Source organism: Trachemys scripta, chromosome 19 (assembly GCF_013100865.1).
Source record: "Trachemys scripta elegans isolate TJP31775 chromosome 19, CAS_Tse_1.0, whole genome shotgun sequence".
NCBI lineage: Eukaryota > Metazoa > Chordata > Testudines > Emydidae > Trachemys > Trachemys scripta.
The window spans coordinates 1905708-1931575 of NC_048316.1; the positions used below are offsets into that span (position 1 = coordinate 1905708).

A 25868-nucleotide genomic window follows, 5' to 3' on the forward strand; every position below is an offset into this window, starting at 1 on the left:
CAGGGTTACAAAAACATGACTCCAGTTACAAGCCATTCGGGCAGTCACAATCCAATCACACAACCCCCGTCGACACACAGGGCTTGTATTTATTGCTGTCTGGGCCCACAGGCTGCGCTGCTGCAGCATTTACAGCTTCACAGCCCTCCCCTCTTGCAGCAGGAATGTCGAGTAAGCCCAGTGTGGTATTCCGGCTTCTCCCGGCAGTCTAACCCACTGCTTCTGCAGCTGGACAGCACTTCTGTGTCACAGAGACATTTCAGAAAAACAATGGGCTGAACAGTATCGGGGGTAGCCGTGTTAGTCTGTATCTACAAAAGCAACAAGGAGTCTGGTGGCACTTTAAAGACTAACAGATTTATTTGGGAAGAAGCTTTCGTAGGTAAAAACCTCACTTGGGCTGTAAATCCTGAGTACCTTCTCTGTGTAACTCCACAGCGACCCCACTGAGGTTCTGTATAGAATGAGTGTAAATGAGATGAGAATTTGGGATCCCCTTCATAAGGGCAGATTTTTTCTTAAAAGGAGGGATAGCTCAGTGGTTTGAGCATTGGCCTGCTAAACCCAGGGTTGTGAGCTCAATCCTTGAGGGGGCCACTTGGGGATCTGGGGCAAAATCAGTACTTGGTCCTGCTAGTGACGTCAAGGGGCTGGACTCGATGACCTTTCAAGGTCCCTTCCAGTTCTAGGAGATGGGATATCTCCATTAATTATTATTATTATTAATGAGCAATTAGTCAAGAGTCAGCCCCTTTGTATAAAAACTACAGTAGCATCACTCTGGTGACCTGCAGCTAAATCCCTCCCTGCGTCCTCCACGGCACAGGGGGCGCTGCGCTCCCGCTCCCGGGACCCTTCGGAGTCCCGCCCCTACAACCACGAACTTGCTGCGGGAATCTCGCGAGAGTTGAGTTCTCCCCGCGAGATTGGGCCCGTCATAGCTCATCTCGCGAGACTTGTGTCGGACGGCGGGCCGCCGGGGCGGGGGGATACTCTCGCGGTGCTTGGCGGCCCAGCTCTCGCGCGGCGGGGTCGCGGCCGGGCCGGCCGCCGTCATGGCCGCCGCGGAGGGGCGCTTGGTCCCGGAGGGCCGGGCCAGCCTGGCCGCCTTCCTGCTCGGGGCGTCGGTGGCGGCGCTGCCGCTGCTGCTCTCGGCGCCCCCCGCGCTGCTGGCCGGGCCCGGGCTGCAGGGCCGCGCGGCGCTGGCGCTGCACGTGGCGGGGATCAACGCGCTGCTGCTGCTGCTCTACCGGCCGCCGCTCTACCGGGTGCGGGCCGGGCCGGGGCGGGGCACGTCCCTGGCCGGGGGGTGGGGGGGGGGGGGGGGTCGCGCGGGTCCCTCTGCTCCCGGGGTTCGCACCGGGCCGATGAGACCGGCTGTGGGCGGGTCCCCCCGGGCGCCCCGTGGAGCCGGGAGCTGCCGCCCTGGGGCCGAGAGAGGAACCTGTGTCTGTGTTTCATGTTCCGCTTCAGATCGCGATCCGTGCCTGCTTCCTGGGCTTTGCCTTCGGGTGTGGTCTGCTGCTGAGTTTCGGACAATCCTCCTGGAAGCACTTCGGCTGGTAAGAAAATACTTTGTGAAGGAGGTGACGGGGAGCCCCGTGTGCAGCTGAGCTCAGTCGGGTCTGTAGACAATGACTGGACGGGGATCTGTGCTGAACAGCATGACCGGTCTCCGTCCTGGTCGTGTAAGGCAGGTGACTGCATCAGAAAACCTGCATAATTGTCACTGATTTTTGGTCTGAGAAGAAAGCCAAAGATTAAATGGGTCATGCACATCTAACTCCCCGCCTGGCCTTTGCAGCGATGTTCCTCCCAGTGAAGGGTGAGGTACCCAACAAGTGAAATATATGCAGTCAAACCAGTGGCCGAGAGGTTTGGTATCCTATTGCTAGAAATTAGAGCTGGAAAAATGTAATATTTGGTTATCTAGTTGATACCCCTGGCATTGCAGGGTTGGTTGGCATTGTAGAATGATTACAGTCTCTAGCTACTGCTCTGGTCTGCTTGACTTGCTTAGATATAATTGTATTACCAATACCTTGAAGCAGCCAGTCCCTCCTAAATGAAAGAGTTAAGTTTTGTTTTTAATATATATGTGTACATAACCTTATACAAATGACATGTTTGTTCCTAACATACTTGAATAAATAGTGGAGAATAAGAGTTGCAGAATTCTAGTTAGGCTGCTGTGAACAGTCAACAGCGTACCATGGATTTCAAAACATAGGATTCCAGAAATAAACACAGCAAAACATAACTGCACTTTTAAAATACATTAAGTTCAGCTTAAATTCGGTGGGTTTCTTCTTTTCTAGGTATATGTGTTCCTTGTCACTGTTCCATTATTCTGAGTATTTGGTGACAGCGATCAATAATCCCAGAAGTTTGTCCTTGGACTCTTTCCTCCTAAACCACAGTTTTGAGTATACTCTAGCTGCTCTCTCTTCTTGGATAGAGTTCACAGTTGAAAAAATCATTTATCCAGGTCAGTAGCTTTATTTGAGGTTTCTGGGTATGTTTTTAAAGAGAATGGCAATTGCTCATGGGTGAATATAGGCTGTATTTCACATGAGGGGACTGCGTAGGTAGCATATTTTAAGCAATTCATAAAGGGAGAGAAATTCCTAGGATTAAATTATTCTCATGCATATGTTAGGTGAAGTCCTGGCCCTGCTGAAGTCAGTGGGTTTTCTGCCATTGACTTAAACAGCACCAGCATTTTCATGCCTTGTGTATAGGTATGACTCAGTGTGTTGGTGTTTAAATACATTTTATGTGGGATTCTAATAAAGCGTGGTAAAGGATGGAACCTGGCACTTACACTGTTAGGCTTGATTAGTCACATTTAGTTATTCTGTGTCAGGGTGTCTAAAGGAGAAGAGATTTGATGAGAGTGTACTGACCGTTATCTTATTCCCAAACACTTTGCATGCTGTATTAACTCTTGAAATCGAGGATAGTTTTTAGGCAATCTGGAATACCAATGAATGTTTGGCATTCTGCTAAAAAGAGTTTGAAGAGGAGATATCTTGCTGACTGGATTTTGTTAGTGCTCAAGCAAGATTCATGTTACAAATAATTATCAGTTATTTTGGGATTTTGTCTTTTTAGACAAACAGTTTCCTGGAATGGGAGAAGTATTTATGGCTTCCCCACTGCCAGTATTCTATGTCCCCAAAGAGGGTTGGATATGGCTTCTTCGGTGCTGCTCTTGAATTGGTGGGGAAAGTCTGGTAGAGTGCATTTGCTTTCCTCTGAGGACTGAGCACATCAACTTAACCCCATTCAACTTGTGAAACAAGAGACAGTGCTTAGTTCCAGGGTTAGATTCTCTTTGTAGCTGTGTATTCTGACCACTCTGCCTTTGCATTTAGATTCACCAGGAAGAGTTAAGACACACTGCCTGCCGCCTTGTCAGTATAGCTGGTGAAGAGTAAATAGTGTATCAGACCTTTGTTCAAATGTTTTGTTTAATTTTTATAGACTAAAATTGTACAACACACACTGCATTTCTGTTCTATACTGTCTTAAAACAACAAGAGCATACACACCAATCTCTTGGGGGTAGTATATAACAACTTAGGGGGTTTGATCTGGATGCATCAGGTTAGGTTACTGAATTTTGAAGATGCTCTCTCCCTATCCTAGTCCTCTCACCCTAAATTTCCTTTTTTACCTGCAATAAAAGAGTGAACTTTTAAAACATGTTGTGACCAGTACTTATTCACTTGCAGAAATGAAGCACATCACCTGGCTCAGTACAGTAGGGTTATTGATGGTGATCTTTGGGGATTGTCTGAGGAAAGCTGCCATGCTCACAGCTGGCTCCAACTTCAACCATATTGTTCAGAATGAGAAATCGGATACTCATACTTTGGTGACAAGTGGGGTGTATGGGTGGTTCCGGCACCCGTCTTACGTGGGATGGTTTTACTGGAGTATTGGAACACAGGTACTGTATAAAATACACTTAGCTATCTTGATCTTCTAGTTTTTCTTAATGATACCCAGAGCCTGTACCTAATTTATTTAGCAAACGATCAACTGTAGGAGTCCCTGGTATGGATTTTGACACATTCTGTCTTCCACCAGCACACTTTTAGCTGTGAGTCATGAAACTGCTGGCCTCTGAACTCTCCATCATGTGTGATGTTTGGGAAGACCATATCTCCTTAATTTTCTATATGAAATAAGCAGAGGCAATGGAGCGTGGGTTTGAGCTGGAACACTTTCAGAGGTTCAAGGTGTGATCTGCTGCTAGCCATTGGACCTTAAAGCTTCCAGGGTGTGTCCAGACCTCCTTTTCATCTTTACTTCCCAAGTGTCTTCCAGTAAGCCATCAGACTTGCCTTATTCTTATTGAATATTAGTATTGTACAGGACTGACAAGTAAAATTAACCTGTTTAGTGTACATAAAACCCAGGTCAAATACTTGAAACCAACTACAGTATTCTTGTAACTTAAAATGTCAGTATATTAGATACTGTAATTAGTTTATAACAAACCTAGAGTATCAGATATATAAACCTTTAGTTGTATGAGTGGTGATGGTGTTTGTTGTTATCTTTTAAAGAAAAATTATAAATATGCAAAGCCACACATGTATAAGCCTTACAAGCCTGAATTCTCTTAGCAGCAGCACACTCTTTGGGTCTGGTATTACAATAGAAAGAAATGTCGGTGCTCTTTCTTCATCAGAACTAATTTGTCATATTTGATCTAGAATGCAGAGAGATGATTCTTATCAAGAACAAAATTCTAAAAATTTGTTTTTGGAGTATGGGGACCTTTTAAGCCTTACTGCAGATATATGCTTTGTGGACAACTAGTGAAACTTCATTTGTTTTTCAAACAACCAACTAAAAACCTTTCCCGGGGTGAACAGAGTTTTGCAAGGCTGAATTGGACTGTAACCACTTGTGTCCTCTTACAGGTTTTACTCTGTAATCCCATCTGTGTTGTTGGCTACACTTTAGCATCCTGGAGATTCTTCAGAGAGCGAATAGAAGAGGAGGAGTTTACGTTAATTCACTTCTTTGGAGCGGAGTACCTGGAGTATAAAAAGAAAGTGCCATCAGGTCTGCCTTTTATCAAGGGAGTTAAAGTGGAACTGTAACACGTGAAAAATCAGACTGACTGAGCAAACACCCAGCTCCAGGCATCATATGGAAAGGAAGTATGCATAGCACTATGTCGTGACATGCTCTAGGAGTAGCCAGTCTCTGTTTACTGGTCATCCACTGGAAACTCATTTTAAAGGCTAGGCAGCTGGAACACCTTGCAAATAAACTAGAAGCTCAGTCAAGATAGGAGTCCTTCCTAGATGCATAGAGGGATCTTCTGGATTATTTAATCTATGGTGATCCTAAAATGAAGCATAATGCTGGTGAAAAGATGGCGCACTCTACCTACAGCAGCTGAGTTGCACTGAAATGTGTTAACAGATTCTGTTGAACGAGCTATGCACTTCCTAGTAACTACCATTGCACTAGAATGGTGCTGGTTGGAAGCTCATATTTCTATGGTGAAACTTTAAAATTAAAGCTTTTTGCCCGTAAAAAAGCTTAACAGCACAGCTTTAACCTCTCTGGACCTGACTCCACAAGCCTGCAGTGTGTGGAACTCCCACTGAAGTCAGCGTGGTAATATCCTGCTTGGAGGGCTTTCAGAACCCAGCCCTTTATTTCTGTCTTTTAAATGCATGAATTTACATACCGTTTTGGGGATATGCTTACCTGAAAGACTGGCAGTGCGGCACAAAGCACTGTCTCCTAATATAATGTTAATAGGGGGCTCTTTCAATATTCAAACTTTCTTAAATCACAAATAATCTTTCATTAAGCATCATGAAAGCTCAGATTGAAAACTTAACTCCATTGTTGTGTCCATCAATTACCTAGTGCCATGAATTTAAGTTTCATTATCATGTTGTCATTTTCCCATAGCCCTCTTGGCAAGAGTCTGTCCTGTCAAATTGTAAACTTGCATCTGTAAAACAGTCTTCAAAATCATGCTGCATTGTGTCCTATTTAAATAACTTTAGTTGTTAGTTCTTTCTCTATTCCTACTTCACTCAGAGAAATTACAAGTTTGTTCCTGTTTTTGTGAAATGCGGAGAAAGAACAATAGCAGGCAGACTTGCAATAGGCCTTAGGTAGTAAGATTCTTGCCTGGTTCTAGAATATGTCTTGGATGTTTTATCTGTACGGGAAACACTTCCAGAAAATATGCTAATGTAGGAAAATATTTTTCTGATTAACTGGTGATATTCTAAATGTTCACCATTCTGGAAATGATTTGTATTCAGATTTTGTGGTATAATTTATTTTCTGTTACTATATACCAAAGAAGTTCACTGTTTCCTTGATTCTAGATAGACTTTCTTGTTGGAATGAGAATTGTATGCTGGCAAGTAATGGCTTGACTTGAAGTATTCCCTTAATTAAGGTACTGTAACATAGTTCAGGAAATAGTGCACTGGCAGAAGCTGCTTTTGTAAAGATGTTGCCAACTTCTGTTGGGTTGTAATTCAGTAGAGTTCTTTTGTGGTGCTGACGACTATATCGATAGTTTGGAATGTTTAAGTTTACAATTGAAATACCACTGGGAACACACTTTGATATTAAAATGAGGCATGTACCAAACAAGTTGGAAGTCAAATTCCTGTAGCCCTGCATAGGAAGGGATGTAGGGACAAATCGTTAATCTCTTCTCTCTTCCATCATGTAAAAGCCTTTTCCTACCCAAGTTATGCCTTCAAATTTCAGGGCACCTGATGCATTGAATTCCAGTTAAAATACCCACTGTTACAGTAAATCTCCTACTGAATATATTTGTTGCTTGAAGAAAAGGATATGAAACTTCAGCAGGGCTGTATTTGGTTAATATTGTCTTTCCTCTGCATAATTATTTGTAAGGACTTGATTCCTGTTCAGATTGCTTTTCCTTTGCAATAGAAGTGCCTCCAATGTACTTCTGAAAGAGAGTTCTAAATGTTGCTATCTGTAGCCAACATACCTCAGAAGAAATCTCAAACCAGTTAAAATCTTAATACAAACAAGGATTTTTAACTGCGCTTATTTTATTAAGATGTTTCTCGTATGAATTTTTCCATTGTATAAATGTTTCATAACTAAACCTACTATTGATAATGATACTGACCTTCTTTGTAAAGCACTTTGACACTGAAAGTTGAAACACATCGCACTATAGCTGGCAGTGTAATTTCCCCTGTTCGTGTACACATGCTAGCCATTGCTCTATGAGAGCTAGTGCAAGTATAAATAGCTGTGTAGCCGCGGTAGTATGAATAGCAGCAATGGAGGCACGGCTGAGCCATGCCGAGTACAAACCTGCCTGGAACTGGTCAGCATGTACTCTGCATTGCTCGTGGCAACACGGCTATTTGTCCTTGCAGTAGCATTCATCAAGCTACCATTAATATGTGTATGTGAGCAGGGGAATCACACCCCTAGCTTGTAGTATAGACGTGGCACTAGTACCTAGCATGTATGGGCTAATTAGAATTCACCTGAATCAAGAACCGAGAAATTGCACGCTGATCACAAAATGACCCAGCAGAGTAAACTTAAAAAGTGCTCTGGAGTATGGGGTTTGTTTTGCCAGGTAGTGAAAAAATATACTAGGGACTTCGTTTATTACATGAATAAATTTTTTTTTAGGTCATACTGTTAGAGCAATACAGTGAGAAACTACTTGCTTAATTGTGTGCTATGTGAGACACTATGTGGGTCAAATATCTCTAACCCTAAACATTTTATGCTGCGTTACTACTCTAGTCTTATTGTCAGAGGCTTGAGCTCACATTATCTTTCTCACACTGCTGTTTGAGGTCCCTTGTTAGGAAAAAAATCCTCTGTTCACCACAGAAGTCTATGTCTACAACTGCTGGACAACTTTATCAGAAGGAGAGTTGGCTAGATTTCACGGGTCTTTCCTCTTGTGTGAACAGTCATTGTTCACAGTGAGACTTTCATTCTCTTGTCAGTTTTTGTGCTTCATTTCGTTGTGTCCAGAAAGCAAACAATCCAGTAATTGCTTCAGTGTAAAACTGAGACTTGTGGATTGCATATTGGCTCCTAGCTGCTAAAATTTACCACTTGAAACTATTTAGATAACTTAGTGTGATGGAGGGGTATTAATTAAATAAATTAGTCTTATTCTTTTATTGGCACTTGTTTGAAAGGGTTGTCTTTTTTTTGACTCTCCATAAATGGTATGCTTTACATCATTTCACTTGCCTGGGATAACAGTTTGCTCATGTGAATATGTAAAGTATCATGGGTATTTTTAATGCCCGTCACTGATGACATCAATTCTGGTGCCTAGATACTACAGTTACCCTTTGGGTTTGGGATATATCTACATGTTCTGAGTCAACACCCAAATGGAACATTTGTAGCTATGTTGGAAGAAGACCTTTTTCATCTGTGTAGCTGGAGGTTCTGACTAGCACCCACAAAGCCTCAGGTTCTGTTGAATAAGCCCTTTGTAGGATGCATGTTGTCACAGTGAGAATGCATTTTCTTTAGATTGTGTCTATCAGCAAGAATATGAATGGGCACAGCAAATGATTTACTTGGTTGATGCAGTGGTCAGTGAAAGCACTTTCTTCTCCAATGACCCGGACAAGAGCTTTCACAAAAATCAGATTTGTGCAGGGCATGTAGGTTCATCCCAAGTTTGCCCCAAGTCAATTTATATAGCACTAATGTTCCACTTCTGGAGATGTGGGATCTTAGTACTTTATCCTGTGGTGTAAATATCTGGAATGATTGCTGCAGCCCTCATTCCCAAAGGAAAGGTGAGTCAGAATTCACAAAGAAATGAAGATCACCCTTTAGTTCAAATTGGGTTTTCAATTTATTTATTAATCAAAATGGACCCTTTGGCACATGTTGCAGCACAGAGTCTTTAAAAAATCAAAGACGTTGTCAATGAACAACTTCTAGGTCTGTACCCAGTGAGTAAGAACTTCATTCTGGCCCTCGGTAGGTTCGCACAGTCTCATGTTGGCAATTAACTTATGAAGCCCTGTGGGAAAGGACTTAAACTCATTACTGCAAACAGTATGCAGCCTGGGAAAACATCTTAACCACCAACAAGGTAAGGTACGGGCTACATAAAATTCTATGTATTTTAAAGCAGTCTACCAAATTAAACTTGTCAATCAATCTGATTGCTGGCTCACTGACCCTTATTTACTAACAAGGGTAAAAGGCACTATCCTGTTGTTCAGGCCAAAAATTTAGGACTTGTATGTGCTCAATAGGTCGCAGAAGTGTTCCATAGGTTTTTTCAAGTCACCTGCTTAGCTTGTATTTAAACTATCCCCTGCAGTGTTTGCAGTTTAAAATTTGCAATTTTAAGCTAGTGCAGGAGAACCAGAAAGTGAAACTGACCTCTCCATTTTTATTGTCCAAAGGTTTGTGAAGGACAGAGTGATTAGCATAAACTGTCAAAAGAAAACTAGATTATTGATAATGTCAGCTGGGGTGAGGGGTTAGTACGAACACTTTGAGTATTTATTCTAATGTCCGACAAAAAGTAACGTAGTCACTCGGTAAACAACTAATTCCTAAAACTGTTGCTTTTTGTAAACATGTTATGACTTTAGGAATTTACTTTGCGCTGGTTCCTTGACTTTCATATTCTGCTTGTAGCACAGAGTGAGTGTTCTTTTATGGTCAGGATACAACTTCCAAATAATGGCACAGAGTAACTGTCCATCTATTGCACTTTCTTACTGCCTGGAGTAGCTTCTGATCTCACTGTCTTTATTTTATTTGGTAATTTGTCATTGGATTGGAATATGAGGAGGAAGTCGCCTCCTGCCTTGAAAACACCTCAACATTCCTGTTGCAATAGGAGATTGTTACCTTGTTATATCACATGATGTTTGAAGTCTGTTTGTTTGTGCTGAAAAAAACTGTTTACTAGAATCACTCCACAATCTATTTGGGCCTGCTGAGACCAACTGTGTATTAAATGAATGGAGTAGCTCTACCCTTTTTTCTTACATGAAGAAATGTTCATTACAGATATTTAAAGGTTCTTTTCTTTTGCGGATGTTAAGAATTCTTTCCATTTATTAAATAAAACTATAATTGGTTAAAATAACCTGAAAAGGTGTGGTGATTGTAAGGGAAACATATTCTTTTTGAAACTTATCTTCTGAGAAGTCTGCTGGTGGGAAGGTTGTTGTCCCATGCAGGCTGGCCCTCCCAGAATTCCCTGGTGGGTGTAATCATGCCATATTAACAACTTGCATGAAGTTTCAAGAACTGATATTTTATTTTTTCAGATTTTTAATATACAAAGCTGTGTACATCTTGTATGGAAAACAAGACTTCTGAACAGTCTACAGCATAAAAACCTCAGGAAGACATTGTTGTCCTACTGATCTCATTACACTAAAGTGCAGAAGTGTTAAAAACAATTCCTCCCCAAAATAACCGCCCCAAACCCAGCTTCAAGGCTATGCAAGGTGACTTTCTTTTTGAGGAAATAGCTACATTCCACTTTTAACAAAGAATACATTGTTTACTTAGCTAGGCTTTTAAATAAATTGTATTCATTGGGGCAGGGAGTAGGGGTAGTGGGAATAAAACTTACATAGAGCTGGCTGTTTTCATGCATTTAAAATAAATTGATAGCACAATGTCAAAATTAGGCTTATTAATACTCCATTTTTTCTAGGTTCACCATCAAGAGCTTACAGTTCGCTTTGAGCAGCTGAGATAAGGGATTTCAGGTGTGAAATATATCAATATTTGTTTTTTTCAAAGTTTCCATGTGAAGGAGAAAGGAGACCAATTCCAATAACAAGTTACTGACCTGATGTGGGCCCACCAAAGAGTTCTGACTCAGGAGATACTGGACTTCTCTGCTGAATAGAGGTTTGAATTTATTGATGCAGAAAAATACAGTATAACGTTGTTGAAAATACACAAATAGCCAAAGAAATTGGCCTGGGAAATCCGACCATAACTGATTAAAAACCATCTGGTAATGTAATGAGAACAGTATTTAGATTAACTGAATTGGTGAAGCCTTAATCTGCATTTCAAGACTCAATTTCATCAAACTAAATTTGGAAATGCTGGTCCTTCCCATCTTGTCAAGTCTTTATTTCAATGGATAGATCCTCTGTAACATACCAGCCTGACTCAACCATAAATGTACTTGAGAAACTCCTATTTAAGTCTTTTGTTTGCATATATGAAATGCAAAGCCGTGCAGCTTCTTGGCACTCTGCCTTGCCTAAGTTGCAAAATCTTTCTGGCTGGGACTCTCTGTCCCACCTTTCTGTTTGGTTCTGTAAGTGTCTTTCAGTAGGGAATCCTCAGTGACAATGTTCAGCATTCGGTTGTCCACTTTGGGCTCCCTGTTGTCTTCCATGCTTCTTGTCAAGTCGTTCCTAGAGCAGAAAAGGCACCTTGGCTAAATCACAAAAAGATCTAATTGTCAGACGGCCTGAATATTTTATTAGCAAACTCTTATTTAGAAGAGAGATTCTAGGCAGTCTACTGCTGTGTAATAATGTTATTCTTACGCTTTCCACATTTGCTGTATTGAGTCTGTGTAGCAAAATTGCAATAGCACAAATCACATGGACTTTTTTTTTTAAATAAATAAAATATCTCAAAGTTCCTGTTGTTCATGCAGTATGTAAAATGCTGCAAGTCTGCATGGGATGACTGAGATTCATCCTTAATTAGGTCACTTCACTGATTAAACCAAGCTCCAATTACAGTAGTTCTCTAAAAAACTGAAAAACAACAAGGAGTCCTTGTGGCACCTTAGAGACTAACAAATTCATTTGGGCATAAGCTTTCGTGGGCTAGAACCCACTTCATGGGATGCTTAACCCCATCCGTTAACAATTGGCACCTGGCTACAGCCAGGACCACAGGGAGTTTAACAAACAATGAAAGAAGCCTCACCACGCTCCTCTGAGGTACATCAAAGATACTCCAGGGACCATGTCACCTGCTGCTGCTCTACACTCTCCTCTGAGGTGGAGTGAAATTGTTGCTGGCATTTAAGGGCAGCACTGCAATGTGCTTTTAGTGGCTCTGTTCCATTTCTTCCCCACGTTTTCCCTCAGTTGCGGCAATGCAGTGGTGGACGACAGGATCTTTGGATATGTCACTTTCCTCATTCATGTAGGGTAATCCCCTTCCCCTTTTTCTCGCCACCAAATGTTTCTAACAATTAGTGTATTTACACACTAGCATCTCAGGGTTCTAGAACTCTCAGGATTTCCTTTAGCACCCATTGCTTCAGCTGCAGCTTCTAAGCCCTTAGACTGTCTGTAGAAACAAACTCTTGGTTTAAATATTACTGTAGATGCGTTTTTCTTCCCCTTTCTCTTGTAATTGGATACTGAGTTAATTCTGTTTAGATACTATCCTGTGTTTCTGTAATTTTGAAACTTAGTAGAAAAATAAATTTAGGGAAAGTGGTGAACTGTGGGGTGGGCTCAGCAAGTAAATTGCTTGAGCTGGAATTTAGCCAGGATACAGTCTGGCTAAAAAAACAAAACCACCTCCTCTTCCTTCCCCATGAGCCCTACCTTTGCTGCAAAGTGCATGGTGATTGTTAATGACCACATTGTTGAGTGTGTGCCCCCTGGCAGTGCCCAACACTACCTGCAGCACCTAAGGTTCTATGGAAGTCTTCTAGTTGTATTTCCTAACTTCAGTATTTTAGTTGATAATTTTACATGGAAAGGAATGACTAGCTAATTTGCCAGTAGTTTGACTTATTTTGGTATCAAGTATTCAGAGAAGCCATCAGCATTCTAACCATTCCACCCCATCCTCTACCTGTGTGTTGTGTCGCTGGTCACTGTGCTGTCATCGTAAATTTTGAGCAGATTCTCTGTCTGGTCATCCTTCAGTTCCCTGGGTTCTTGTAGTCTAAAGTGAGATGAAAAGCAGAGTGAGCTGCCGCGGTTTTGATGGTACGCTGTATTTGTAACAGGACGTGAGCAGCACTAGAACCGCAAGTTATCTGTTCTGTGGACAGAAAAGTGTCAGCAGGGGCAGTACAAGCTTCCCTGTACTCCTGTCTGTCAGCTAGGTCTCCGTGGTGTCCTTGCTGAGTGCCTGCAAGAGCACTGGTTGTGTTTTTGAAATGTGGCTAAGTCTACTGGAGACTGGACTGAGACACATGAAGCCACCTCAAAGACCCCCAAAGCCTCTCCTCTTGGGGAAATGGCTCTGTGCTGTCTTACCTGGGCTCCAGCCGTTCCTTCACCTTAGCTATGGAGCGGACATAGGGGGCAATCTGTTTGGTGATGGTTGTCAGGTAGCTGTTTTCCTGTTTCAGCTGCAACAGGTCATGTAACTGTGCTGCATAGAAAGGGAACACATTGTAACAGGACCCAGCAATTCACCATCTTTCAGAAATTGGGGCTTTTGTCCTGACTCTTAGCTTTCAGAGGCTGTTTTTTCACGGATGTCCTAGGAGTTTTTATGAAGTCATCCAGCATGTCCTCTGACCTCTTAAGTCTCTGAGGGGCCTTGTTACATGCTTGTAAACTTTCTGCTAAGCCCAGGACAGGTGCTATAAACCACAACCAACTGAAGCACCAGAGGTTGCCCTCCCTTCATGCTGCAGTTAACCAGCCATCTATGGGAGAGATTTGCAAAGCGACTGTGCTTCTTAGATACTTTAATCTCTGACTATCCAGACTTCCCTCCAGACTCTGCTTTTCAGTTTCTCTTTCTCTAGGCTGACATTTTATTTTTTGAATTCTGTGGTTTTTCTAGTTTGTTTCCTGTTCTCTTGCTGCTTCTTGGGCTTTGTCCACAGTGTCCTTTGAAACTGTGTTAGCACCTCTCTGAGCTACTGGGTGGAGATTTGCTTGACAGTTACCCATCCTGATTTACCTTCTCTAACAGAATCTGCTTGGGATGGGTAGAGGAGGGGGTGCTGGGCTGGACCATTCTTGCCTCACCCATCAGCTTGGAATGAGTGAGAGGTGTAGTAGCTAGAAGACAGCAGGACTGGGGCAGAGAGGTAGAGGGATCCGCGTGTGTGGGAAGCGAGGCTGATTTCTCTGAGTGGGGCAAGGCCTTGTGCTTTGTGTGGCATTCCAGTGCTGGAAGCCCTTGGAGCAGAGAGCAGCAGAGGAGCAATTTAGCAGCTTTCTCACGTTTGAAACTTCCCCGTTAAACTAGAATGTGTTATGACCACACACAGACTACGTTAGCACTGTAACCGCTATCACCACTGAGCAAATGCACGTTAAACAGAGACCGTGAGTTGGGGAAGAACATCTCACCACACGGAATCAGTGGGTTAGTGGACAGAACTGTCACAAATACCTTCATAAATTTCCTGCTCATTTGCCACCCTCTGATATGTTTCCTCCCAAATCTGAAACAAAAATAGTGAGCTGGACAGCGTGTTGCAATAAAGGACTGAAGTATCCTTTCCAAGGGACGTTCGCTGAGCCTGTTTCTTTCCCATCATTCCAGGCTGGCCGAGCAATCCACTCCGCAGCTAACAACTTGCAAATACCGCAGCAGCAGCAGTCCCTTTAGTACAGACCAAGAGTCTGGCCCTTCTCATTTTTCTAGTGACGCAGGCTATTGTAGCTATAGCTGCACCACTGTAAGCTCCCTAGTGTAGCCGCTCTAAGCCGATGGGAGAGAGCTCTCCCGTTGGCTTAATTACTCCAGCCCCTGCGAGCGGCGGGAGACGCTTTCCGGCAACATAGCGCTGTCTACACCGGCGCTTAATTCCGCATAAGTTTTATGTCACGTGGGGGTGGCTAATTCACACCCCTGAGCGACATGACTTATGTCGACTTAAGCTGTAGAGTAGCCATAGCCTGAGTGGAGCCTTTGCAAAACAAGAAAAAGGCTGGTGACTTTCCATCAAACCATTTCCGGGGCAAGTCTCCTAGGGCAGACTCTGCATCCAGTACTCATGAGTGCTATTTCGTACAGACCACACCCTTACTCAGGATCCAAACCTGCCTGCCAGCTGGGTACATGGGGATCAGGCTAGGGCTCCAAATGGAACCAGCCTCACTTGCCTCAGAACACACTATTGCTCTCAGCACGTCCTATAGCCTCAGGTCTAGACCACAAAGCAGATGTCTTTGTCTGGCAGAACTAGAAAAATCTTGGCTAATGAAGATCTCTAGCACTGGACTGAGCCTAATGATTCCAGTACAACAGGGGTCGGCAACGTTTGGCACGCGGCTCGCCAGGGTAAGCACCCTAGCGGGCTGGGCCAGTTTATTTACCTGCTGACGCGGCAGGTTTGGTCGATCGCGGCCCCCACTCGCCGCAGTTCGCCGCCCCGGGCCAATGGGGGCGGCGGGAAGCGGCGTGGGCTGAGGGATGTGCTGGCTGCGGCTTCCCACCGCCCCCATTGGCCCGGGACGGCGAACCGCAGCCAGTGGGGGCCGCGATCGGGCGAACCTGCCGCGTCAGCAGGTAAATAAACTGGCCCGGCCCACTAGGGCGCTTACCCTGGCGAGCCGCGTGCCAAACGTTGCCGACCCCTGCAGTATAATCTCATTTTGCTCCACCTTGTCTGTCATCTCCCTTCTACCTTCCAGCGAGGGGGGAAAAGCCTGCTGTGTCCAACTGTCCATCGCTGTTTTCTGTTTATTTAAAGGAAGAGGGTAGAAATGTGCAAATGCTCTGCAAGGAGCCAACTATGCTAGAACAACCCCTGATACCTGCCCTTTATGCGTCCGTCCTACTCCGAGATGCTCAATGTTCTCTCCCTGGGCTTGGCATTGGCCTGACTCATCACTAATGCCACTGTGTACTGCCCTTTAGGGAAGCTGCTCTTAGAGCTGGTGGCAGGGGCGCTAGAATGCCAGCTGCAGGAAACGTACCTCTTCAAACATGCTCCGCATCATTTCCACAGACGAATACTCCGAGGCAATCTGCACATCCATCTGGAGGGATTTCTGTAGGATCTCACTCATGATCTCTGTCTTGATGAGGGAGTGATGCTTTGTGAGGTCACGATGCAGCTCCTGTACCTGATCCTTCAGGTTCTGAATCTCTGTTTGCAGGGTCTGCATTAGAAATATGAAAGGGGGTGAGTTACTGTGGAGTTTTCCTTTCACCCTGAGGAGACAGATGGCAACAGGTTTGGTTAAAGAAGAGGAAGGTACCTGGAAAATCCAGTCTCTCTTGATTTTCTTGCTACTGCTATTTTCTCCTGTGAAAGCCCTATTTTATCATAGGCAATATATGAGTCTTTGTGACTAGGTCACTGCTGAAGGCACAGAAGGCCTGGCAGTTATATATGGTACAGACAAACTCTTCTAAGCCAATGGACTTCACAGATTCCAAGGCTGTCTGACCTCCTGTATAACATGGGTCATAGAACTTCCCCAATGTAATTCTTAGAGCAAAGCTTTTAGTAAAACATTCAGTCTTGATTTAAAAATGATCAGTGATGGAGAATCCTCCACAACCCTTGGTAAATCATTTCAATGGCTAATTATTCTGTTAAAAATTATGCCTTATTTCCAGTCTGAATTTGTCTAGCTTCAAGTTCCAGTCATTAGACTATTCCCCTTTCTCTGCTAGATTGAAGAACCTATTAAATATTTGTTCCTCATGTAGGTACTTACAGACTGTAATCAAATCACCCCTTAACCTTCTCTCGGTTAAGCTAAACAGATTTAGCTCCTTAAGTCTTCTAGGAAGAGAACCAGAACCAACTTCCCTGACTTTCCCTTGTAAGTTCCCATGGCTGGCATGGATGCCCTTCTCCATCACCATTCCACTGGCACTAGCAAACGACCATTGGAACCCTAAACACAGTGACAATGACACAACCAAAAATGTCTTGGTAGGTCTAGTGCAAGTGAGTGTGGCTTAACAGCCCAGCTGGATTTGGCCCAAAGTTTCTAACTTTTCCACATGATGATGAAGAAGAAAGGGATAGAGACAAAGTGAATGAACTATAGGAGTGAAGGAAGAGAACAGTTAACTGGAGAACCAGTTCAGCACTCTGCCCACCTTCACCATCTCTGTTGGCCTCCACTCTGGTTCAGGCCTGCCCTGCATCATTACAGGAGTTACTCCACATTTTTCTTCCACCTCTGGTAAGGAAAACCCCTCGACCAGGGCTAGCAGTCCCATGGTCAATGGTGAAATCAGGCTGTGTACTATATCTGCCCTCTTCCACGTACTTACCCGATACATGTTCTCATAGTTGCGACAGTGCTCAGTGAAGGGCGTCTCCCCTCCTTCGGCCAGCAGGACCTTGGTGCTGATGTAACGATGCATGGTTGGCTTTCGCACGATAGCGCCTGTGATGGACATCTTATCGCAGGAAGGGGGACAGCCAGGCACTATCAGCGTCTTGGAGCACTGGCCACCCGAGAGCCTTAAGCAGAGAGTGAGTTTTTAAAATGTTGATAAGCAGTGCCATCAAATCAGCCACTGGCTCTGAAATTGCCAGTTAGCAGAAGCAAACTAGAAAGTGCCTCCATCTGCCTCATAGTGTGAAATAAGCATCCTCTGACCTGTCTGACTTTTGTATCCAATCTGTAGTGCGAGCCAGGCAGTAGCCTCTTCGGACACATTTTAGTTAGTCTGCCAAAGAGAAACCAGCTCCTCCTCCTTGAGAGAGCTTTCTTTAGTGCAGGACAAGGCTAGCATGTCCTCGTTCTATATGACAGTGTCACTCCTTCCACCAGGCAAGGAGAAGATTCTAAGATCGCAGCTGCCCTTTGCTGGGAAAGATACAGCAGCAGTTAAAGAAGAGGCCAAAGGTGGAAGAATTCCTGCCCTATCAGCTCTGTTTTACCCTCGCATTAACTGTATTCATGAAAGGCAGATCGTGCAGGCTAGAAAATCAGATTTCAAGTTTCACTTCTTACAATCTCTCCGAGGAAGCTCATTGCCCATGGCTACCGCCTCTGTCTGTGGGGGACAGGTCACATTCTGTGTCAGGAGTTATGACAGGAAAGCAGCAAAATCACCACCACTAATGAGGTAACATCACCTGTACCAGGATTGGCACTGTGTGTTTTATTTAAAAAGACCCAGGCCTAGATCCTGTCCCTATCATGCAGTTACAGCACTGGGCAGAGTGGGCACTCCACCTGGCTAACGCTTTATCTAATACATTCTTGTTCTAGGCCCTGCTCATCTGATTGAGATTTACAATCATGGAAACTGCCTGGAGACTCGATACCGGGTAATGACTGTCCCTGCAAGGAAACCCCAGTACAGTAGGGTGAACATGATCCTGTAGTACCCAGAGTTCCAGTTCCAATGCTATAGTTAAATTGTTCTATGTTATTTCTATCTGATTTCTTCTGAATCAGTCTAACTTTAAATACAAAGGTGTGGTCATCATAAAGCCAGTAACTGAAGAATTGTTCTAGACCCCGAAGATGTCTATGAGGCTGTTCAGAGCGTGAATACAAAGTGGCAGAAACACCCAATGAGAACCAATCAGAAACACCTCCTTAGGTATGGATTCTCTTGTGTTGTATCAAGTGCTACCTGTGTCTGTCTCATCCGACCTATTGACAAAAATGTCAGTCACAAAACCCTGATTCTTGACCCCCTAGAAGAGTCTTGGTACAGAATCCCTGTATTAATTACACTGAAAACATCTTGCTGCATGCACACACTGCATTTATTGGCCTCTTTTGATGGCCAAAAGAAACAGCTCTTCCAGGGAGCTGCAAGTAGGCTCTGACAGCCAGATCCAAGGAGACAGGAATGCAAGTTTCTGCAAAATATCCTTGGGAGTAGGTGACTTCACTGAGCTGTAAAGTGATTTGAAGCTGAAAATTGCCAACCATTATAGTAAAGAAGCAATATTTGGACAAGCAAACAGAAAATATACTCACAGCATGATTTAGCATTTCATCTGTTGTCTAATGATAATCAAACTCTTCAATGGGAAGCACTTCCTAGAAAGCAAGGTATTGCTACTCTTTGCATTCAGACTCCACCCGCACAGTCCTACACCCAACAGCTGCTACCACAGTTCCATGCATTATGTAACGAATCACGTCTCGTGCTAGAATCAATGCTCTCTGATCAGAGGAGGCAGCCGGACACCCACTCGCAGCTCTTGCTGGATTCCTATCGTCCAGCTCCCCGCTTCCCCTCAGAATCCAAGTCTTGTGAAAGGCAGCCCGTTATATGCAGCCGAAATGTACCTTTGACAAGGAAAGGGTGCTCTGCAGTCCCCGGTGCAATGATTAGTTTCCCTGAACTGTAAAATCCACTTGGAAACAAGCAGTGATCCCCATTTCACAATGAGAGACTCTGTCCTGATTGCAGGGCGAGCAGCTGGAGCAGAGTGGAGCGGCCTAGGCTGCCTGTGACATCAATTGGCCTAAATATATCCAGTGCAAGGGAACTGTGCCCTGGAGAGTTCTTTGAAATTCTGATAAAAATAGTGGCAGACCAACAGGCTGCTCTGGGGGGCCTCAGCTGAAACCAGTCACTCAGGTGAGCCAGGCCGAAAGGCAGGCGGCTTGTTTGGAGTGTTACATGGGCTGGTGTTGGCACGGGGCAGAGATGGGACCTGAAAGCTTGCTCCCGGGACAGCCCCAGAGCAGCTAATCAACCAGGTGAGTGAGCAAGTTACTGTCAAGATCACAGAGAACAGCCTGGGGCTCTTCATCTTCACAGTGCTGTGCAGGCTCCCGTCCCACAGCCCTGGGAGGTGGGCCAGTAGGATCCCCTGCATTTCACAGGTGGACAAGGCTGCAGCACAGGCAAGCTGGAGGAAGCTGGTGGCCATAGTAGCTGCCTTTTTGCACCGCAGCCTGATGCCCCTATTAACCACATGGCATGCAGTGACTTGGTGCAAAGGGAGGGGGTTTGTCTGTGCTCCAGCTAACTCTAGGCAGAGAGAGTAAAGAGTCCTCCAGAGACTTACACAGAGAAGCTGTGAGACATTAATGGCACCTTGTCAGTAACTGCAGGGGCATCTGCAGTCCCTGAGCCGCCAAGAACCAAACAAGTATTATTGTTGCTAGTTTCTCAAGGTGTGGCCCTTGTTGTTTGTGTGTGAGTGGCAATGGCAGCACTTCACAGGGGCCGTATGGGGCCTCCCAAATGAATATCTGTATGGTGATGTGATCGCCAGGTAGGCAGGATACTTCTGTAGCTGGGAGGCAGAGTGCTCTTGCAGTTGGAGCACAGCTGTGGAGCCAGGAGGCCTGGCCTCTAAAGCTTGCTTGGCAACGTACTCTGGGTGACCTTTGGGTCACTTCCCCTCTCTGTGCCTCAGTTCTGCAGCTGTGAAATGGGGATAGTGGGGTTCCGAGAAGTGATTAAGGACCAGTGAGAGCTTTGGATAAGAGGGGATCGATATTATGCAGGATAGCTATACACATCAGCTGCTGTTACCTCGTCCTCCACTAGTTACAATGAAAGTCCTTTCAGTTGTTCCAAATGATTTGTTACACCCCACGACTGGCACCAGTTACTGTCTGAAATCAATAGTGCTGGGCTCACGGTTTGTATGGATTAGAACAGGGAAGGCTCCTACTTTGTCAGTGATTATTATAATGGAGGAAATTCTTGGGAACACTTATTCCTTTTCTCCCAGACTTTGGCAATTTTAACGTAGTGGGATTTACCCATACGCTAAGGACGGCATTGGTCGTGAATGGATAAATACGGTCTGAGTCATTACACAGATTGAATCTATTTCCCCATGTTAAGTATCCTCACACCTCTTGTCAACTGTCTGAAATGGGCCATCTTGATTATCACTACAAAAGGTTTTTTTGCTCCTGCTGATAATAGCTCATCTTAATTAATTAGCCTCTTAGAGTTGGTATGGCTACTTCCACCTTTTCATGGTGTGTGTGTGTGTGTGTGTGTGTATATATACTTACTATATGTTCCATTCTATGCATCTGAAGAAGTGGGCTGTAGCCCACGAAAGCTTATGCTCAAATAAATTTTAGTCTCTAAGGTGCCACAAGTACTCCTGTCTGTCTTATGTCACTCACCAGTGCTTGCCAGGAAAAGGTGATGTGTAGGTGGAGGAATTTCTGGCAGTTTTTCATGAAAGCTGTTGTTAAACTAATCACTTTTCTGTTGACCCGCTTCAGCCCGCACCCCTTGCTTTGCAGTAAGGATGAACCCAGCTTCTGAGTCCATCATATCTGGCCAGACTGTATCTCCTGCAAAACACGGACATGCAGCTCCCCTTGTGCGCCAAACCCTGGTTTCCAGGAATTGCCAGTTCAAGCCACTGTGCCTGTTCCTGACATTAATCAGCACAGCTGTTATGTATTGTCCCTAGGACACCTCTCATCATGACAAAGTCAAGGGCAGCTCACTGGAGAGGTGGAGCTACGAGGAAGCATCAGAGCATTTCAGACCAATCCACTGGGCTGGGTTTTAAATTAAAATAAACAACCGCCTGTGGGCCTGGGGCAGGAATAACCAGGGGTGCTGCAGGTCAGGAGTCAGGTACTCCAGCAGAGCCAGGCATGGGAAATTTGCACCTGCTTCAAACTCTTGCTGGTCAGCTGTTCCTTTGAGGAGCACTAACCTCCAAGACGTGCTGGTCCCTTAATGCCAATGTAGGAATAAAACTGGTGCCTTTGAATGGTAAGTCAGCAGTCACAACAGTCTGAAATTTGCTTGGCATGCTGCCCCTCTCTCGGCTTTGTATTTGATGTACAGTGATGGCTTTCTACTCTGTAGGCTGTTTGGCTCTTCCAGGGTCACGTATTGATTATCCAATCGTTCTGTGCATGGGTGATCTTCGGGGGAGGGGGGTGTGATTTTTCAAAATTTAACAAACCAAATATTCCAAACCAACCCATGAAGGCACTGTGGAAGAAGGCTGCTCCCTGTGAGTGTTATCAGTGACTTCTCCCTGAACGTGGAAGGACTGGTGACTTAGTGAGAGAGAGATTTACCCCATATACAAATACATCCCATACCAACCTCTTCAAAAGACAACTGCTACAAGGCACCTTTAGCTCCCGTCCCCAGAACATCTAGGTAATTTTGGAAGAACTGCACCAGCTGGCACCACTAGCCTTACTGTCTGCTGGAGCTGGCCAGCTGGGGCAGCACTTACTCCTGGAGAGCACCCCGACTGCTACACAGCAGTGTCTATATTTCTGATCAGACTCCTGTCATCCTGAAATCAAGAAGGCAGCTGGAAGAATGATACGGGATGGCTGTGTGTTTAAAAGTCTATCCCAAATAGCCCAACAAACTATGACTCCAATACCCGGCATTCCAGTTTCTTCCACCGTTTAATCTAGACTATGTTGATGACCGATTCTACCTCTAAGTACATGTTCAGATGTGTACAGGACTACTCAGTCCTTTGAAAATACAACTTTACATTGTTGTTTCTCTGGTAAATTGCAGTGTGAGAGTCCTGGGTGAAGGTGGATCTCCTTTAGTGTGTAGAGATAACTTTAAATTAGGTTTAATTGAAAGAAAACTCCCTGAAATGTTTAAAGACAACTCACTTCCTGCCTCCATCCCTGCTCTGACATGCTCCTGTGAGATTTCCAGTGCTTACTGATGCTTCTTCAGAGCTCCGTGCTTTGCCCATCACTGAGACAGTGGTGCTGGATTCCGCTGGCTCTGGGTTAGTAAGGTGCTCAGATGCCATGGTGATGGGCATAGGTGAAATTAGATATGACACAAACGGCCAGGTTTCACTCCTGAGAGAGAGCAGAGCAGAAGCTCCACTGTAGCATCCCAGGGACATTGACCACTGTCCTCTGGCCAGGACTCACTACCAGAGCTGAGCTACACAGCCACCTGGGCACCTTTTAGTTTATCTGCGTTTTGTGTGAGCCACAGGTTAGAATTGCTACTTTCTTTCCAGCGTATAAATCCTAAATTACTATTTACCCTCCACATCTTATTCTAAATCTCAGAGGCTCATGGAGACTCATTTTCCTCTCCCTCCCTGAGGCTGTAGCTGAGAAATGGAGCATCTTACATGTTTCCATTGCTGATCCCTGGTCCAATGCTGCCTCCGCTCACCACCACAGAGCGGCGTGGATTCAGCAGCAACAGTGGCTCCAAGCAATGGGCAAACTCAGCCCTGTACTCGGTGTTTATCTGCAGGGGCCAAAAGGAGACAGATTAGAACATGTGGCAAGGCAGGCATACCCAGTTGGATTCTGTTCCTTCCGTGAATATTCTCTTGCTCAGATACCATAAAATGCAGTGGGCTTCAAGACCGAGACAGCCCCTGAACTAGTCAGAATAGGACACTATGTTCTGTCTGAGAACCAGTCCATTCTATCCTTTGCTTGCTGGGGGAGGAGTTTTCTCCATACAAGGAAGAATGAAACACGCTTTGGGAACAGGAAATAACCATCCAGTCTAACGTGCTGTCTTGGCTTATCCCTTGGGTGGCGATTCTGCTGCCAAGCTGTTTGTGTAAGATGATGGGCATGCTGAAAGCGCGGTGGACTTCAGGCAGCATGGAGCTGGGGAAGTAACAGCAGCAGTAACTCTGGTATCTTGGACGTTTGGAGGTGAACTGGAGGCAGGTTCAGGACAGGGCCCCAAAACCGACATGAGAGGGTTGTATTAAATTCCCGAATGTGGGACTCGAGACAACAGAGCCTGTGAGTTGTGAGAAACGGGTTTACCTTGCTCGTCTGCGTAGGTCTCAAGCGATGTGGCAGTTTGACTATTTTCTGGAGCCTCTCCATCAGTTGCTGCAATTAAGCAGAATATTTTGTTACAGCTTTCAGCTCCGCTCAGCTCCACGCCTTTTTGCCACAGTCCTGGACATGCTTCCCAATACTGGCCGAGCTTTCAGACCTGCTGGGAGCCCACATCTTCCTGTGGGCACCCAAGAGCACTTGTGAAGCTACAAGGTGGATGGCGAAGGGCTTTTTGCTCAGCTCCGCAAAAGGTCTTTTGGGGGTAAGTAAATGTTCCAGGGCCTGGGTGTAGTGACAGGTGCATGTGTCTGCACTTCTGATTCTCTCTGGCCTGGAAGCCTCGCATAGACAGGTGCTGGCTCCTGACTTTGCTGTATTTCTGTTTCCTGGCTCAGCTGACAGCAAAGTGCAGAGAGTGAGAAGATAACCCCCAAAGTATGAATCAGTGAACCAAGAATTTTCCCTCCTCAAGTAGGTCAGTGAATTTGGGGCAAAAGGCTGGGTAATTTCTGTACTCGGCTCACCCATCCCTTGCTTCCTGGTGAGAGACATGGCGCTGGACCTCCCTGGTGTTTGTGGAAGCCAGCTGCTAGTGTGCGTTCTGGTCTCGGAATGTACTTACGTATCCCAAATCCAGGAATTCGGCTTTGTTCGCAGAGCTCAAAAAAGCAGAACAGGTGACCAGATGGACCTAGACATAATGACAAGCAGCAGTGCTGTTAATCACATCTGGAGGGGCTGGGCACCTAGAGATGGGCTGTTCTCACTCCTGGGGCAGTTCCCATTTCAGGTATAAGCAGTAAGTGCTAACCCAGCAGATGTCACTACTGCAGAGACAGCGAGGAGCCTGGCAGAGCCAGATGGAAAATCCCGAGGACACAAAACAAAAGCCCTATGTGCAACAGAGCCACCCTTCCTCTGGGAATGAGGCTGCACAGAATCCGCCACTCAGAGGGACAGATCTCGGGAGATACTGAACACCTGCCGCTCATTGACGTGAATGGGTTGGATCCTGCTCCTCTGAACTCCTAGGAACGTAACTGGGCCCAATGGGAGCTACAGCTGCTCAGCCCCGCTCAGGTTTTGGCTCCATTTCCCTGCTCCAGTGTCACTGCTCGTTTTCTGGGAAAACCATTTCCAGGAGCGAAGTGGTCTGTGAACTCATGCATGGCCTTGCCAACAGACTGGCAAACATGGTGGGTGTTAGCCAATCTCCCAGCATGGAGCTACATGAAGGTTTCTAACCATTCTGGTCTAGCCCTACTTGAGACCTACTGCAGAACAGCAGGCAAACATGATTGCAATGCCCAGGCCACGTAACTAACTCTTCGATCAGATGGCAGTTTTCTTTTCCTGGGGAATATCATGGAGTTTCTAGGTAACTGAGTTGCTGCACTATTTCAAAGAGCCAAAGAATCCTGTGTACTGACCTAACTCATCTATAATTCCTGTGTAAGCAAGTAATCAGCCATGAGCATAGCAGGGAGAGAGAGGACAGGACAGCTGAGTCTTGAAAGGAACTGAAAGGGTCGCCTGAGAGGGTGCCTACGTTGCAGGAGTAGCATAGCCTGGCATGTGCTGGGACTGCGCATGTGCTTACCTGCAGGGTGGGCAGCAGGGAGGCCAGGTGGGAGAGTTGCTCCTTAAATGCCTTTTCCTTCTCTTCATACTGACTGGAAGTTACAGGGGAAAAAAACATTTCACTTCAGCTTAGAGACCAGTCTGACCTGGACTCCAGACCAGAGTTTAATTGGTAGGACTGGAGTAATTTATACATTATTATTACTGCAAAAAAAAAAAATCTGGTACAGCTCATCTAGTGGCTGTGTCGGAAGGGAACCTAATAGTATTTTACTGGACAATACCCTTGACCTCTCTGGGGCTCTTGCAGGTCACTAGGTAATTATACTTAGCCAAGCTCAGGGTCATTATAATGTAACCTGGACTGTGGACTAGAAGATTGGAAAACCCCTGTAATAAGACGGTGCTGGCTAGTACACCGCACTTGCCATGTTGTTTAATGGTCTGGACGCTGACTGAGAGATGAGTACCCTGAAACTTAGTGGTGTTAATTTGTATTAATATTAAAATATTTCGCAGTGATAAGGACATTCGTGTTCCAGGCAAATATTTTTTTCAAGTTCAAACTGGGATCCAAGTTATTGCAGCTGGAGGTAAGAGCTACGTCCAAATCAGCTACTCTGCACC

At 45.1% G+C, this 25868-nt stretch overlaps 2 protein-coding genes across 2 annotated transcripts in view; one reads left to right on the forward strand and one right to left on the reverse strand.

The window, feature by feature from the left end:
• The first annotated feature begins 1040 nt into the window (after positions 1-1040).
• ICMT (isoprenylcysteine carboxyl methyltransferase) lies at positions 1041-10144 on the forward strand. The gene is made up of 5 exons (XM_034753043.1): positions 1041-1268; positions 1474-1562; positions 2319-2488; positions 3738-3955; positions 4938-10144. The coding sequence occupies exons 1-5, from the start codon at positions 1056-1058 to the stop codon at positions 5118-5120; spliced, it is 873 nt and encodes a 290-aa protein (XP_034608934.1). The 5' UTR covers positions 1041-1055; the 3' UTR covers positions 5121-10144.
• Positions 10145-10294: 150 nt separating this feature from the next.
• The window catches only part of RNF207 (ring finger protein 207), a 35887-nt gene continuing 20313 nt past the window's right edge, over positions 10295-25868 (reverse strand). Inside the window, exons 8-17 of the mRNA XM_034753044.1 lie at positions 25261-25363; positions 24283-24351; positions 23643-23711; positions 22982-23103; positions 17212-17404; positions 15894-16079; positions 14362-14413; positions 13266-13383; positions 12856-12948; positions 10295-11444 (exon numbers count right to left, since the gene is read on the reverse strand). Coding sequence (XP_034608935.1) covers positions 11288-11444; positions 12856-12948; positions 13266-13383; positions 14362-14413; positions 15894-16079; positions 17212-17404; positions 22982-23103; positions 23643-23711; positions 24283-24351; positions 25261-25363 — 1162 coding nt within the window. The 3' untranslated portion in view covers positions 10295-11287. The remainder of the gene's footprint in view (positions 11445-12855; positions 12949-13265; positions 13384-14361; positions 14414-15893; positions 16080-17211; positions 17405-22981; positions 23104-23642; positions 23712-24282; positions 24352-25260; positions 25364-25868) is intronic.

Bases quoted from the DNA above. Each gene is read 5' to 3' on its own strand.
- ICMT (XM_034753043.1), top strand. From the start codon at position 1,056: ATGGCCGCCGCGGAGGGGCGCTTGGTCCCGGAGGGCCGGGCCAGCCTG. The intron at 1,269-1,473 runs GTGCGGGCCGGG...GTTCCGCTTCAG, and splicing joins ACCGGCCGCCGCTCTACCGG to ATCGCGATCCGTGCCTGCTT. The intron at 2,489-3,737 runs GTCAGTAGCTTT...ATTCACTTGCAG, and splicing joins TGAAAAAATCATTTATCCAG to AAATGAAGCACATCACCTGG.